The following is a 16,736-nucleotide window of genomic DNA, read 5'->3' on the forward strand; positions in this document are numbered from 1 at the left end:
AGCTTGATCCTGGACCACACAGAGAGGAGGAAAAAAAAGCCATTGTTTGATTGGCTCAAGTCACAAGTAATTTTCTGAACACAGAAATCAAGCTGTGACCTCTGATCAAGTATATAACCTTAAGTATACTATGACACGCTTTAGCCTTGTTCCCTTGTCTAGCAAGCTGGCTAGAATGCGTTTTTGATGGGGGTGTTAAGCTGATTCTGAAATAGCAACAGTCCTAGCCTTTCTAGAATAAGGACTTCTTTGGCGGCAGCCAGAATGGAGGTTGCAGGTGTGTGTGTGTTAAGTTCAAGGTGTCCAGCCAGTGAGTAGCAAACCAGCTACTTGTCGCCCATCCACCTGTGTCTTGGTGTGGTTTCTGAATCACATTTCCAGGTTGTTCAGAGTGAATCAAACAGTATTCACTGTACAGATGAAATGGCTAGGGGCACCAGACGTGCAAATGGCTCTCTCAGTTCTTCCCTATACAGGAGCACAGATACCATACATGTGCCCTCATCACTCACTCCCAGATGACTTTACCCAAATTCCATGCAGAGGACAAGACCTGAGTGGAGTCTCTTCTGCATGCTTGTCCCACCAGAGGCTTGGAAAGGCATCTAGATCACACCAGAGCTCAGAGGACTCTGAAAGAGCTGGAACCTGACCACGGCATGTTAAGCCAGGTTTGCAGGTCTGGAAATCCAGCCATCTTCAGGGCAGGACCACTAGGATGAGCATCTCACTGAGAGGAGGGAGGCTCCTCTCATGGAGGGAGAGGAGGGAATGGCGATCACCTCTTTGTAGACAACTTCACAGGGAAGAGAAAACTATCCCAAAGTAGCTTCGCCCAAAGTTTAAGAGGAAACCACCAATCCAAAGTGAAAGTTTTCCAGGAGATAAGACTTACTTGAATGACTCCTAACCTGAGCTGCCTGGTCTACAGTAACTGAATATATGCTGTCCAGTTGTATTTATAAGTACAAATGTCATTATTTCCTCTGGAAGCATAGTCTGCAACAACAGAGGGAAACTGGTGGTGTAGATTTGTTGGGTCTGTGTTACAAATGTGTCAGTTATTGGCCAACAGTTAAAATTTGGCAACTTGAGGCAGGCATGATGGCACATATTGGTAATTCCAGCACTCAGACGGCTGGAAGAGAAGAATCGTCTCAGTCTGAGGCCAGCTCAAGGCAAGTTGTGGCTATACAACAAGATCTTGTCTCAAAAAAAAAGTTGCTGTTCTGTGCAATAACACATACTGTAATTCTAGCACTTTGGAAACAGAAGCAGAAGGCCAGGAACTCAAGTTCATCCTTAGTTACATGGGAAACTCAAGAGGGCAGCCTGGGCTACATAAGACTATGTCTTAAAGCAAAGCAAAATAAACACCCCCTGTCCTCCAAAAAGTGGAGGCAAGCATGATGGTATCTTGTAATCCTAGAACTTGGAAAGCTGAGGCAGGGGGATGTGGGGAATTTGAAGCCAGCCTGAACTACATAGAGAGTACTAGGCTAGCCTGGGCTATATAGCAAGACTTTGTTTCAAGCAAGGAAGTAAACAAACAAACAAACAAAATGGAAACTTGTGCATAAAAATCTAAATTTTAAATTTTGGACTTCTTGTCAAAAAGCTCTGCAAATCTGGTCAAACTTCCCCAAAGTAAGACCAACTTTTCAGAGAGAGAAAATGCCCTTCAGATGGAGTGTAGGACCTGGCTCAGCCAGAGTCCATACCACTTTTGTAACCTCTGTCTCCAATGCAATTCCAATCCCCACTTACCATTGCCCCTGCACTGTTTTCCCTCTCAGGTTAATTGCCTTCTCTTACCAGTTCCTTCTGGCTTTTGCATTTGTCACCTACCTCTAACGGTAAGCCCTTAATAGGTATTTAATAGTCCTGCTTTCAAAAAGATCACTGGACTAGGACTTCTAGCTCTATAATTCCTGATGATCTAGTCTTGAGGCTGACTCTTGAAAGAGGCAGAATATTCTCTGCCCGGTCTAGAAAAGGCAAGTTCACTTCTAAAGAGTGTATCAACACACAGCTGGGCAAGCTTCTTTAAACATTTTTTAAAAATATCTGGTCCTAGGAACTAAATCCAGGATTTTATGTATGCTAGGTGAGCATCTTGTTGCTGAGATACACCGCAGCTTCCCCTTTAGGTTTTTGTTTTGTTTGTTTTGTGACTCAGTGTTGCCCAGCCTGGTTTTGAACCTGTGACAGCTTCTGTGGTCATCTTCCCTATTGAATCAAATGCCTAAAACCCTGCAGATGTCCAGAAATTACTTTACTGCTTCTGGCAGTTTGTAAAAGAGCACCAAGCATAATACCATCAATTAAAGTGATAGCAGTCTTTGAGAAACTCTTTCCTGTGTGTTCATGAGAACTCCTCTGAATTCCACACAAGTTTAAAAGACAGCTCTTGTGCTGACTCTCCTTCTAAAACCAGATCCATCCAGCCGCCTGATATTTATTTCAGGAGGGTCTTTGTTTTCAGTCTTGGTGACTCAGAAAGAGATCTTGGATAGGTCTTTGCATCTAACCTGCAGAGGTGTTAGCTATTTTCTTAGGCTTCTGGGCCCTTGAGAATCTAACCTGTTAAAGTAATATTTTAATAAGGCTATTTCTTGGGCCGACTATCTAAGCGGCGGCAGTTCTGCTTAGCTCTGCCACCGTGTTCTGCATTCAGAGGCCACAAGCGTGCCACAACTAGAAAAGGCCAGCCAGAAACACAGACCCTGTCTCCCATGGCTCTGCCAATCTACCACGCTGTTTTTACAAGGCTGGGCTGAGCCCAGACCATCCCTCCATCCACACGGTACTCGGTAGAAATGATACTCTAATGTTTAAAGATTATCTAAAGGCTTTATATGTTTGATAATGCTCAATTAACAAGATGCTCACACAATTAGAGGTGTTTCCCAATATCTAACCTTATGATACGAGTTGTTACCCAGGACTGCTCTCGATACATATGTGGTCCTCCATGACTCCTACATCTCTCCTCCCTCACTCCTCCCCTTCCTTCTCCTCTTCCTCTCCTCACTCCGCCTACCTCTCATACAGCCCAATCGCTGAGCTTTATACAAATGTAGTGGGTTCGTATCCCGTTGCACTAACCCATAGTCAGTTCCCAGACATCTGTTGGTTCTGCTGGTCAGAGGTGAGCTGTAAGTTCAGAGCTAGAGAATTCCCAGAGCCAGGTCTTTCCTCTAAAGTAAGGACTCAGAACCAGAGCAAACTTAGCAGATGCTACCCAGCCCTGCCTCTGGTCCTTCAGGGCCATCTTGTGTCTGCTTCTCTCTCAGTAGCATGGCCCAGTGAACACTGAGCTGAACTAGAGGGAAGAAAGCTTAGCCAGGTGTGAGTGCGTGCAGTGCAGGATCTCAGTGGGTAACTGGTTCCATTTATTAGGGGATGTGTTTATGCCCCTGGGGAGGTGGCTAGGGTCTCTAGGACAAGGTCTGTGTGACCATGTACCATTGACCAGGGCAGGGGTGTTGAAAAATGCTTCATCTACATACTCAGGGACTGTAAGGGGTGGGGACCTTACAAGGCCAAACAAGGAGTAAAACCTGGTAATTGTCAGGGTCCTCAGTTCTCACTAGGGTTGACGGTGCGGACCTGACTTTATGGCACCAGGTTGGGAATGGAGAGGTAGCCAACTCCTGCTGTCCTCACATTTGAAGTCTCAGGGGTTGAAGTTCCCTCCACCCTTCCCCCATGACTCTGGGCTATTATGGTCCCACACTTCAAGACTCAAGTTCCCACAAAAGCTCTCTGCCCATGTGATACTATGAGGTACATATAGTAGGAACTGACTGTGATGTCCTGTGGGCTAGTCATAGCAAGAGCATTTTCCTATTGAGCATTGAGAAGTTGATTTGGGGCGGGATCTATGTCACACATAGGGAAGTCGGGACAGAATGGAAAAGCTGGCTACAAAGCAGGCTGTTTCCCTGAGCAGTGTGCCCTCTGAGGATGTTTGGGATATTGGAGTTGTCTCGCCTAAGGGGATGGGTGTGTGTTGTCCATACTTCCCTGGCTGGGTAATACTTCCAGACATGGACAAAGCCACAGGCATTGACCTTTGTAGAAACTCTTGAGTCCTGAAGGACCAGAGGCAGGGCTGGGTCAGCATCTGCTAAGACTGGTTCTGGAGCTCCCCTATCCCTCAGCTTATAGTCCACCTCTGTCTTTTACTGACAAGACATGCTCTTTGCCGCCCTGGTCCTCTGTTTCCCTAAATCAACCCCTCAGCTGATTCTGAGGTGAAGTGTGGCAGAGGCTGTGAAGAGGCAGGCATGTCTGAATTGCTCAATCCATGTAAGTCCCAGAACTTGCCAGTGCGACTTGGTTTCTCATCTCTCACTTGCCCACAGTCTTTATTCCGTTTCTATTCCCGGAGTGAGCCCAGCTGGCACCAGGCCTCCTTTCCAGATGAGCAGGGACTTGCTGACAGCCAAACTAGTGTTTGGCTCCCAGGCGACTTCTGAGAGACGCCTTGTCCTGCCTCCGTGGTCTCTCTAGCTGTGTCCTCTCATCTAGATTCTCCAGATTTGCTCCCTTGCTCTGTGAAGAGGAAGACTCAAGGTCAAGTCACGAGCAAATGCCCAGAGGGAGGTTTCTGACATCTGCAGCTCTGCTGTTTCGGGTCAGAAGCAGAGGCTGTTCTAGGAGCTTCTGAGAGTCCAAGTGTGGGACGATTACAAAAGAAACAAAACTACAATAATCAAAGAAATAAGAGGTCATCCATTTGATAGTGACTGAAGTAGGGGTAGGAATGGGGAGGCATGGAGGCGTCTAATGGAGGGGATATGGAGGGCTTGAAGGGACATAGTTATATTTTAATTTTAAAAATATATTTTTAAAAGCACAGCATGCCCAGTTATGGGGCTGGAGAGATGATTTGTCAGTTAAGGGGACTTGCTGCTCACACAGAGGACCTGAGTTTGGTTCTTAGTACCCACTTGGAGCAGTTTATAACAGCCTGGATCCCAGTTCCAAGGGATCGTCACCTTCTTCTGTCCACTGTGGACAGCCACCTGAATGTGTACATATATACATACAGAGACATAAGAGCACACACACACACACACACACACACACACACACACCCCGAGAGGAATAAAACTTTGTAAAAAAAAAATTAAAAGATGCCTATTTAAATAAACAACCAATAATGTTTTCAATGGAAGTCCATTGGGCCTTCCCACTTACACTGCAAAGTTATTGAGTGTGTATCTGATTTAATTTTTTTTTCTTGAGATATGGGCTTAGCATGTAACCCAGGCTAGCCTTAAATGTTCTATCATAGTGCCTCAGGCTCCCCAAGAATGAACAGTTGTATTTTATCTGCTAAGTCCTTCGACCTGGCCTTGGAGACTCAGAAACAACCTCCTGGAAGGTGTGTGCTACAGACAAATACAGCTACCTTCAGATAGCCCTGCGTGTAACAGGCATACAGGTAGATAGTCAGGGTCTGCCAACTGCTCATAGAAATTACTTTTGCCCAGGGACCTTAATGCATGCAGTGGAAGCCCAGATTCACTCTCACTACACTTCCGTGTCAAAACAAACAAACAAAACCCATCTGTGCTTTTCCTTAAACATGGCCATCCTGTGGGGTACAGGGAGGTACAGCCTAGGCCTTGAAACACTTACATCTTGGGTGGCTCTTCCTACCAGCCGAGACAGGGATTGGGATTTCACTCACAGGTTCACCAAGATAGCAAAGGGACAGAAGAGGAACTGGGTAGTTTAATGTCAGGTGTAGCCAGCTCTTGCCTGGTTCCTTGGCACAATCCTGAAGAGGGGAGACTAGGCCATTGTGCTACTGTGGTTACTTGCAGACCACAAAGGCAAGGGGGCTGGGCCTCTGAACCTTTCAGGTGACTCCAGGTTGATGACTTTGTCTCCTAGGCAACGATCCTCCCACAGCAGAGAGGTTTGCTGTGAGCTTGCAGCTACAAATGAGGCTTTCTGGCTGGGCAGAGGACCTAGGCACAGCCCCCAGCAGCACTTACTGAGTTCCCTATGTCCTGGCATGTGAGTATGCAAGCCTGTTTCTGTCCAGTTCACCAGGAGATTTGATCTCCTTGGAAACAATTCTGCTCCCCTTGGTGACCACCAAGGGAACAGAAGCTTTCTCTCTGGTAGCAGTGCAGAGAGACTCTGAACACCTGTCCAGTCTGCAGGATAACACCCTGATCCTTAAGGCACTGTCACTGCTCTGGCTTGTGGTATCTGGCCCTGTCCAGTCTGTTAGGGACATCTTGATATACTCACTGCCACTGCCTGTGGCCTGCACACTTATCCCTGGTGGTATGCTTCTCTCCCAGGGGTCCTCTTCATCCTGACATGAGGATTCTGCTTACTTATCAGCCCCTGAAACACATTCACTATGTCCTGTCCTGGACATATGGACTATGTGCTGCAAACCGCCAAGGGCAACCCCTCAGACTCTCTACCTAAACACTGTACCGGCTGCATCATCGTCCACAACACTTGGGAAATGGTCCTGCTTTTCTCGATTCCCTATAAGCCCAGGGAGGCAGTCACTAATTCCATGCATAGCTTTAAACCCACCAGTCATCCAGATCTACCCCTCTGGGATCTTCAGGCCTACTACTTCCTGGTTTGTCCCAGAGAAGGAAAGGCAAGCCCCTGTCCCTATTTCCTGCTTCTTCAGCCCTCATTCTTCCTCTCCACCTGGAACTACTTCCTCCTCTTCTCTGGCACTGAAGGCAGAGGAAGGAGGAATCAGCTCATAAGGAAAGAATCGAGAGGTTTAAAATCACGTCTGTTCTGATACATCCATGCTCACTGCAGCTTTATTCATGAGAGCCAAGACGTACCCAGTGATGAATGAATGGACAACAATGTATGTTCAGCCCTCTTATCTGTGCTGCCTTAGAAAAAAAACTACATCTATACTAAACATGTACAGGCATGTTTTGCTGCCTTTGCACCTTACACAATACTGTGCGGCACCTATCGTATGGCGCTTGTGTTCCTTGGGTACCATAAGGTACTTAGAGATTACTTAAACTAAGCACACAGGAAACTGTGCATTGGTCATATGCAATTGCTACAGCCACAGATGGAGGAGACTTGACTAACTGTGGGTTGTAGCATCATGGCCACGGAGGATGTCTTGAGCCAAGGGGATGTTGTACTGTTGTGTAGCCATAGGGAGTCATAGTAGTGAGACTCAAAAAGGAAAGAAATCTTGTCATAGATGATAGTGTGGATGACCATTAATGGCATTATGCTCAATGAAATAAACACAAAAACTCAAACACCATATAATGATATGGTATCTGTAGGGTCGGCAAGCATAGAGACAGAAAGCTTGTTAAGTCCTAGTTTAAAACGTGAACAGTGAACGTAAGTTTGCACAGATATAGATGCAGTGTGACAGACAGTAGAGTACCACTGTTGTTGGTTTGTTTGTTTTGCCATCAGGGAGTGAACCCCAGGGTCGTGTACATGCTAGGTAAGGCTTAAACTCATTCAGCTCCTGACCCCTTCCTGCTTAAGAAATGTCTCTGTCCTCCCACACGTGAAAGTATGTAAAATAAGTGCACAAACCAAACATTCACTGGAAATGAATCACAAATTTATCCCAAAACAATCCTTTGGTATACATATAATTTTATAATTAAAGACAAAAGCAAATTTGCATACAAATAAAATGAGTTCGGTCATTGACTTCCACATTAAGTCTTGGCTGAAGATGTGGATTCGTGGGCTGAGATCTTTTCCTGCAAGCATGAAGTCGTGAGTTCAGATCCCCAGAACCCATATAAAAGATGCTCCCAGTAGCATGCATCTGTAGTGCCATCAATCTTGTGGCAAGATAGGAGGCCAAGTGGAGAATTCCTAGAAGCTCTCGGGTTGGGCAGCTTGGCAAGCAGCGACAAGATACTCTGAGACAGGGTAGAAGGTGAGGACGGACATTAGAGATTGTCCTCTGACCTCCACATGTGTGCCATGGTGTGCTCACATAGGCACTCATAGAAACATGCACGTGTACACACAAGCAGGCACACAAATCATGTTGTGTGCACACATATACACCCCAAGATGAAAGAAAGAACAAATGGAGTCTTAGCCAAGTCTGACTCTGCAGGATGTAGAACATCTTCACCGCTTTTCAGAGTTGACTCATATTTTGATTTTTAAAATTACCAATGCTGATATTTCCCCTTCACATAAACATGTAGTACAAATGGCAGAAGTATGCTTAGGACCATCTCAGAAATTGTTAGAAATTCTGTCCTAATCCCAGGCTAACAATTCGTTGAACATTTTTTTTTTTATGTGTGTGTATGAAACTCAACTAAGCAACTCAAACAGCAATTCTTAAAATAAAGTATTCCCACACAGAGTTGTATCTTATGGGATGGTAATCTTCACCACCACCACCACGAAACAAACAAACAAAAAAACTATAGACTACCTACCCAAACCCCAGTGCTAGCAGGAGTTATTGGCCTGGGTGGTACAATGACCCTCTCCAAACAATATAGATCATTGCCATTGACTCTGGTTGCCTTCTTTAACTTGAAAGTAAGAGCCTATTACTGAAGACATTACACACTGCCTGCGGACTGGCTCTCATAGTATCAGAAGGTGCTATGAAAGCTGCCAAGACAAAGAAGCTGTAAAACCTGTGAACCACAATAATTACCAGCCTGGCAAGATAGCCCCAGCAGTGCAATAGAGGCATTTTTATCTCAGGGTAACCAACAATTGTCTAATTGGACTTCAGTCTCTCTCAGTAGTAGAGAATTCATCAGCCAACTATCCATAGCTGGAGAGGCCGTAGGCGGAGAAGAGAACCTGTGCTGCTGCCCTTTTTCTAAACCCATATAATTTCCAGCTGTATTCTAAATACTTGTCCTTCTACCCAGATAAGTGTGGCTCTCGCCTCTCCTCAGAGAAGCTTCTTTTTGTAAGCGATGGAGTCTAGAACAGAGATTCAGACCCAACTCCCACCCTGAAAACCAGGGAAAAATGAAGACGGGGGGAGGAAAGATTGTAAGAACTAAAGGACCAGGACATTTGCTGTGAGACAGTGTCTTCTATATATGACAGGGAAGCTGCATACATGACAACCCAACATTATGCTCACCTAGACAAGGCCTGAGCAATGACAGCATCAGTTGACATGCAACGTGGGTGGGGAAAAGCTCACGAGGGCCCACTCACCTCTAGATGAAGAGCTACTTCCAAGCAGTCAATGGCTGCTAAGAGAAGGAGAATCAGTCTTCTCTAGGGACAAATCCTCTGATAGGTTATTCATTCCCAAGGGGACAACTCTAAACACATGTATCTATGAGCAACACTAAATAGACTAAGATTGGAGATACAGGTAGGGGTAGAAACAGAGATATCTTGGGGTAACCATATATATGTGGAAATTCCGTAATATAGTACTCATGTATAAAACTCATAAAAAATTTAATTTTAAAAGTTCTCTTATAGAACAATTTAAAGATGTAATACTGTGATACTTACATGTTGAGCGAGGACAAGAGACATATTAAGCCTTTGTTTTCCATAATTAAACCATAAGAAGAGTTTTTCTGCCCTCAGTAGGAAGACTGGAACTCAGAGCTCACAGGAGTCCTGAGCCTCAGCCGAGGTGTTTCAGGCAGTCCTTGTTGGTGTCACATGTGCTGGTATGTGCACTACACCACATGCGCTGTGTATTCAGAAGCGAGACTGCGAGGAACCATGTGATACAGCACAAGTCACACTGGCAGAAACACCTCGGGTTCGTTGTGTGTCTGATTTCAGGTCACTGCCACGTTTTTCAAACCACCACATCAAGTTGTGTGATCTCATTCGGAGTCAGAACCCGCAGTTTATGACACTGGCTTTTAATCACTGTGCTACTGAGCTACAGACTTCTCTCATCTGCTCTCCACATGACTGTTACTAAATCTGCTCTCCATCTTTTGCAGAGAATGGGGCCCCAAAGGAAGGGAACGTTTTCAGGAAGGACAGATATGACTGGGACCAGTCACAGCTAGAATAAAGGTACCTTAGGCTAGGCAGGATTTTACAGAAGCTGGAAGATTGAAGGCATGGGTCACTTAAGGCTAGGGAGATGTGCTGAGAAACGGGTGAGTCCGTGGCTGTGTGAACATGGGAGAGCATACTTAGACACACCTAAAAGGTCTAGGTCAGTCACATGACATGGCTGCCTGCAGCCATCAAGAGATAAGGTGCTGGGCTGCATAAGGCTGTCAGGTTAGGTGTGAACTTTTGAATTACTACAACAAAATGCCCGAGGCAACTAAGTTAGTAGAATAAGGAGTTTTAGCACATGGATTTGGAGACGGAAAGTTCAAAAATCACAGGGCACTTGGTCTGCTGTGATGCCGCTATGCAAGGCACTCGGTGGAGGGGACAGGGAGGATTATCACAAGGTAATGCAAGTAAAGAGAGCATTTTAATAACAAGACTTCCTGAGAACTACCAAGGAGTCCGGTGAGAACTAGTTTTTGAGGGCACATACCAGTACCCACTAGGCCACATCCTGAGAAGAGAGCACACAGTCCCTGGGGAGACATTCAAACCACATCCAAGCTTTAGTACATGGCATAATTTTTAACACCAAACTTTTGGAAGCAAAAATAATGATAAAAGTACAATATCATAAATATGTAGGCTAGTAGCCTAGGATTTATTGCCATTATCAAGTCCTATACATTGCCCATAATTGATAAATGTATATATTGAACTTTGGGTGTGTTTGGGTGTATATTTGTACGTGTGGTTACATACATATATGTGTACTTCTGCATGTGTGTGGAGGGAGGTCAGAGGTTGATGTCAAGAGTCTTGATTGCTCTTTATTTGTTTAAAAAATTGTGTGTGTGTGTGTGTGTGCATGCGTGCGTGGTGTATGTGTGTATGCATGTGTGTGAGGTGTGTGCGTGCACACGTAGTGTGCATGTGTGTGTCCATGTGAGGTGGCATGCATGCAGAGATCAGAGGACAACTTTTGGGGTTCTCTCATTCTATCTTTGTGTGGGTTCTTCTGGGAATCAAATCCAGGTCACCAAGCTTGTGCCGGAAGGACCTTTCCCCGCTGAGCCATCTTTCTGGCTCTCCACTTTAATTTTTCAGACAGAAGATGATGATTAATCTTCACTGTCAACTTGATGAGATTTATAATCAACAGGGAAACAAACCTCTGGGTGTTTCTGCAAGAGATTTTTCTAGATTAGGTTAACTGAGGTGGGAAGACCCATCCTAAATATGGGTAACGGGACTCCCATGGGCTGGTGTCTCAGACTAAGAAAAGGGGGCTAAGCAGGGAAATCCACCCTCTCCACTTCCTGACTGCTGATACAATGTGACAGCTGTCTCAAGCTCCTCTCACCATGATAGACCTCACTCTTGAACCGTGAGCCAAAACTAACCCTTCTTTTCTACCTTGTTTCTTTTCAAATATTTTTATCATAGCAACAAGAAAGACATCTAATACACAGGGTCTCTCACTAAGCCTGGAGCTCTCTCATTGGCTCTAGTGAATGACTAGTGAGCCCCAGCAAAACTCTTGTTATAGCCTTCCCAGGGCTGGCATCATAGGTATGTGTCTCCACCCTGACCTCTTTACATGGGTGCTGAGGATGCAAACCCATGCAGACATGGCATTCACTTTAGCAATGGAGCTCCTTTCCTGCTCCAATGCTAAACAGTCATCAGTATATTGGCCTATGCTGCAAACATTGCACCAAGTTATGGGATGACTCTAGGTCATAGGGAGTTTCAACTCCATTGTAATCCTGGGCCCTTTTTCATCCATAATGTCCATTGTTGACTAAAATGACCTGACCTAGTACATAGTTGTACAATCTGATTCTGAAAGTGTGTAGAGAGATTTATAGCCATGGATGAGATGGGGGCATAGGCAGGCTTTGAGAACCATTAATTTTTTTTCTGGGAACTTTTGCAGGTGTCTTGGCTACACACTATCTTGGTGTAGATACATAGAACCTTATTCACCACTGAAGAACTGGGTAGAAGTTTTGAGGTGTTCAGACATTTTTAATATTAGGAAGGTGATATAATATGGTGCCTGTTCTGTGTCTCCCAGACATTCCCAGTGGAGTCTGGCCCAGCACCCTGTAAACAAACCCATTAATATTCTCTTGATGAAATGTATAAATACTCACACCAAATGGGATAATAGGGACTATAAATAGCCTCATGTCCATTCAGGCCAGGTTTGGCTCCTAAGCATGTACTCCTTGCCAAAAAATGGAATAAAAAAAGAAGGAAAAAATAGATCACTCTGGTTTTCAGAGCAATTTGGATTGGAAACTGGTAGAACAGAGCCTGTTTGAGCTTTGTGCCATCTGAAGACTGTAAATGAACAGAGACCCAGCGTGGCAAGGAGCCAGCGTGCAGGGCTTCAATACGCCTAGCATTCTGGTTTGATGAAGCCCAGATGATTGGCTCATGCTTAGTGAACTGGCTACGGGCAGAGCTCGAGCCAAACTCAGGACTCCTCCCTCCAGCCCAGCCACTCCAGCAGGACTTAGCAGTCATCTCAAAAAGCAGATAGATACCTTGCAACACAGTCTGAAGTTTATGGCCCCTTTCCAGTGCCCCAAGGATGGGAGCCCTTCCTCACCTTTGGTGATGTTAGCTTCACTGGGTCCTACTAGGGGCCTGTGGAGAAGCCTCAGCTGGAGGCCCTGTCCTACAAATTCAAAGATTAAGTTTTTAAGTATGGATGATGCTCGCTGAACCCCTGGGGATGGTTGAATTTACTTGGCCATCCCTGGCAGACCCATCAAGATAAAGATCTATGGTAGAAGGAACACTTGGAAGCCAGCAGAGGAACATTAGAGGAAGAAATGATCTTGCTTTCCATTGTGGAAAGGGAACTAAGGGTAAAAACAGCAAATGTGACCTCTGAAAGGTGAACATCAATGGTCATTGATAACGACTTTCTCTGTTTCCAAGGCCTAGGCCAGAGAGCCAATGTCCCATCCCAGGTCTCTATATGAATTGAGTGAGCTGGTAAGCAAACTTTGGAGGTCTGTTATGTAGGGTCCTTTGTTGTATAACTAATGCCACCAACCCCCCAAAGTGGACAATACTTTGATTTTTCCTAAGATAATTGAGAATTCCAGGGGTGGATGCCTTCAGGCATGGCTGAATCCAGCATGCCAGTGAGCACTCTGGAATCTGTCCCTTCCTCCTCTCAGGACCGCTTTCCTTGTTATGTGGGGTCTTCACTGGTGGCTTCATGATGCTGCAGTGAGCAGTACCATGGACATAGTCCTTGAGCTGACTATACAAAATGCAGCCAACTGGGAGCTCTCAGAAGCCATGAGGATGATGCTTCCCTCTGTTGTATAGGAGCAGCCTAACTGTGCCTCCTGAGACTCTGAACACCTGGTATTCAGACCCCAGCATCCAGGAATTAGTATATAACCTGTCCTCACTAGCCTCATCTGTCAATTTGATACAGCCTAGGGTCAACTGAAAGTTGGTCTGAGGATGTGTCTCTATGGAACTGCCTGGCTTAATTGACTAAAAGGTCCCAGTCCACTGTGGAAGGAGCCCGGGCTGCCTAAGAAAGCTAGCCAAAAGCAAGCAGAAAGCAGCATCCCTTTGTAGTTTCTTCTTCAAGCTCCTGCTTACATTTCTGTCCAGACTTCTTTCAAGGATGTACTGGGACCCAGAGGTGGTAACCAAAGGGACCCTTTCCTCCCTCAGTGACTCTAGGTCAGAGTGCTTTATCTCAGCAACAAAATGAAATGAAAACATCACCCTTCCTTTCATCCTTTTGCCATGAGAGACTATCCGTTCAAAGGAAGAAGCCATAGCTTGAGGAGTGGGGAGATGAGGGTCTAGAGCTCCAGGAAGTAGTGACTGGCTGACAGCTTTCCCTCAGACTCCAGTGGAGCGGGTGTGGGAGTGTGCCCATGCTCCAGGTCAACTGCATCAGTACAGTGTATCCATCACTGTCCCGCCTGCAGCTCTCATTCCTACATTTCCTTCTTGGAGGCTACAAGCCCTGCACTATTTTGTGGTAGAGGCTGGATATGATGTCTCTAACGTGCTTGCCTTAGGAAGGTTCTTATTCTTCACAACTCCAAGCTCTCTTTCTGTCTCTGTCTCTCTGTCTCTCTGTCTTTCTGTCTCTCTGTCTCTCTGTCTCTCTGTCTCTCTGTCTCTTTGTCTTTCTGTCTCTCCGTCTTTCCATCCCTCCCTCCTTCCCTCCTCTTCTCCGGACAGTAAACTTAGGGCCTCCTGTATGCTTGGCAAGGACTCTATCACTTAGCTACATTCCCAGCCCTATTTTGCTTTTTTTATTTCGAGATGAAAAGTCTTATTGAGTTATTCAGTGGGCCTTGAATTTGTGATCCTCCTAGCTCAGCCTTCAAAGCAGCTGGGATGAACAGACCTGAGCTAGCAGGCCCTCAATCGTTGAGACCTACTGCGTAGCAACACCACATTCAATAAAGAGTGTAGCTGGTCATGATGATGCATGCTTGTGACCCCAGCACTCAGAGACTAAGGCAGGAGCATGGAGAGTTTGACAACAGCCCGAGCTACTTAGAAGGAAGGTCCTGTCTCAAGAAAAAGATGATGGGGAGGAAAGAGAAAGGAACAAGAAAGAAGGAAAAGGGAGGAAGGAAGGAAGGAAGGAAGGAAGGAAGGAAGGAAGGAAGGGAAGGTTGAGGGAAGGAGGGAGGGAGGGAGGGAGGGAGGGAGGGAGGGAGGGAGGGAGGAATGGTAAGCGTGGATAGGCACAGTGAGCACGAGCACTCTGAATACATGAATTTAAAATATTAAATTAAAAAGGAAGTATGGGAAATGAAGTCATTGAACAAAAAGAATCAACCAGAACATCAGGGTGAGGGTGCTAATCTAGGCTCCCTGTGTTGTCCAGTCATCAGATTTACTCCTAATGGCCCGCACAGAGCACTTGCGAACTCTTTTTGTCATGAAGGTGGAATACACCTATTTAGAAAGGTGTATTCCTGGCACTTTTTTCCTGGCACTAAATTCCATAAGAAATATACTCTGCACAGTATTTTTGCACTATTCTTTCACAGTTGCATGCATATATGCAAAGTACTTTGATTACACCCTCCCCATTAACCGTTCTTATTCCCCCACTCTACCCTCCCACCAATGCCCCCCCCCCCCCCAGTTTCCCTGTCATTTCTTTTCCCTCCATACACACTGAATTTTATTAGCTTTGCTTACATGAGCACGGGGGAGGGAATTGTTTGCTTCAGGAAGGGCATCAACATACCAGTGGTCGCACTACTGAGGACTATGACTTCCCCTCCCCCAGCAGCCATGGACTTATCTGTGGCTCCTCAGGGAGGGAAGGGATCCTACATCCTTCTCTCTCATCATAGTGGGATGTTGATGGCCCAGTCTTGGCAATGCACAGCATTTTTTAGAATTTAGATCTATTTATTTTATTATTTTATGTATGTGAGTGTTTTGCTTGTGTGTGAGAGCACCACATTCCTGCCTGATGCTTGTGGAGGTCAGAAGAGGGTATCAGAATTCCTGGGACTGGAGGTATATATAGTTGTCAGATGCCACGTGGATGCTATAAATTGAACCCAGGTCCTCTGCAAGACTAACAAATACTCCTAACCACCGAGCCAACTCTCTAGCCCTCCATAGTATTTAACAGGACAAGATACTAGACTTGATTGAGGTCATTCCTTGCCAGTGAGTCCTTAGCAAGCAATCCTTTGTGGTTTAGAACCCAGTCACTGAGGGAACATCTGTAATAGGAGAGTCTTCCCTGGAAGGATTATACCGAGACATTTGCAGCTGCTCTGATGGTATCTGTGGCTAAGTATTCAATCTTGTGCCCAATTGGAGCTGCCCAGGGACTACAGGCATGTCCCCAGAGGGCGATACTCCATTGAGAGACAGAAAGTCAGGCTTCTCAACAGGTGCATAGTCTCCAGCACATGGATTCAGTTCTTCAGACCTGTTTCCCAATTGGGTAGAATCATTTAGGATAGATCAGAGACAGATTTGGAGAGTACAGGAGGCCAGGAGCATGCTCAGTGATCTCACCCCATTCCCAACTTTGTAGAGTAATTCTGCTACATAAATACATACTAGATAAATTTTCCTTTAAAATAAATATTTTTGAATTTCAAAAGAAAGCAAGAGAGAGACAGATGGAGAGGGAGGGAGGGAGGGAGGGAGAGAGAGAGAGAGAGAGAGAGAGAGAGAGAGAGAGAGAGAGAAGAGGGATCAGGTGGTCCCTAAGGCCTGCCTGCTCTGGAGTTCTCTGAGTTCAGAACCATGGGGAGTGGAAGGATGATCGTCCTCATACTGGTGTCTAATGAGGATCTGATGTGCCCAGTAGCTTGAGACGACACTGCTGCAGAGCTGGGCTGAGTGTGCCATATGGTGACACAGACATGCCAGTCCCAGCACAAAATCTGACTCAGCTGGAGTCCATCAGTCTAGCAAAGTAGCCCAGAAGTTTCTGAGAAAAATAAGGAAGCAGTGGTTCTCAAATCTCAGACACACTATAGGGGTGGGGGATTGTATTGTTGTTTGGTGATGGTGATGGTGGTGGTGGTGGTGGTGGTGGTGCTATCTGGTTGGTTGGTTGGTTGGTTGGTTGGTTGGTTGGTTGGTTGGTTGAGGTAGGTGGTGTTTATTCGGTGTTTGTTTGTATGTTGCCCTGACTGTCCTGGATCTTTCTATGTAGACCAAAC

General features: G+C 45.7%; 1 protein-coding gene across 5 annotated transcripts in view; it reads left to right on the forward strand.

Annotated features, from left to right (window-relative positions):
- Banf2 (BANF family member 2) overlaps positions 1 to 16,736 on the forward strand; it is a 42,060-nt gene that overhangs the window by 8,271 nt on the left and 17,053 nt on the right. For 3 of the 5 annotated variants that reach the window (XM_076928291.1, XM_076928290.1, XM_076928289.1), the window contains exon 2: positions 5,911 to 6,036. The exons of the other annotated variants lie outside the window; for them this stretch is intronic. Coding sequence is in view for 2 of the 3 variants with exons in the window: in XM_076928290.1 (XP_076784405.1) it covers positions 6,025 to 6,036 (12 nt within the window). In the remaining variant the exon portion in view is untranslated. The remainder of the gene's footprint in view (positions 1 to 5,910; positions 6,037 to 16,736) is intronic. 5 annotated transcript variants of the gene reach the window in all.

Source organism: Arvicanthis niloticus, chromosome 2, assembly GCF_011762505.2.
Source record: "Arvicanthis niloticus isolate mArvNil1 chromosome 2, mArvNil1.pat.X, whole genome shotgun sequence".
Lineage (NCBI taxonomy): Eukaryota > Metazoa > Chordata > Mammalia > Rodentia > Muridae > Arvicanthis > Arvicanthis niloticus.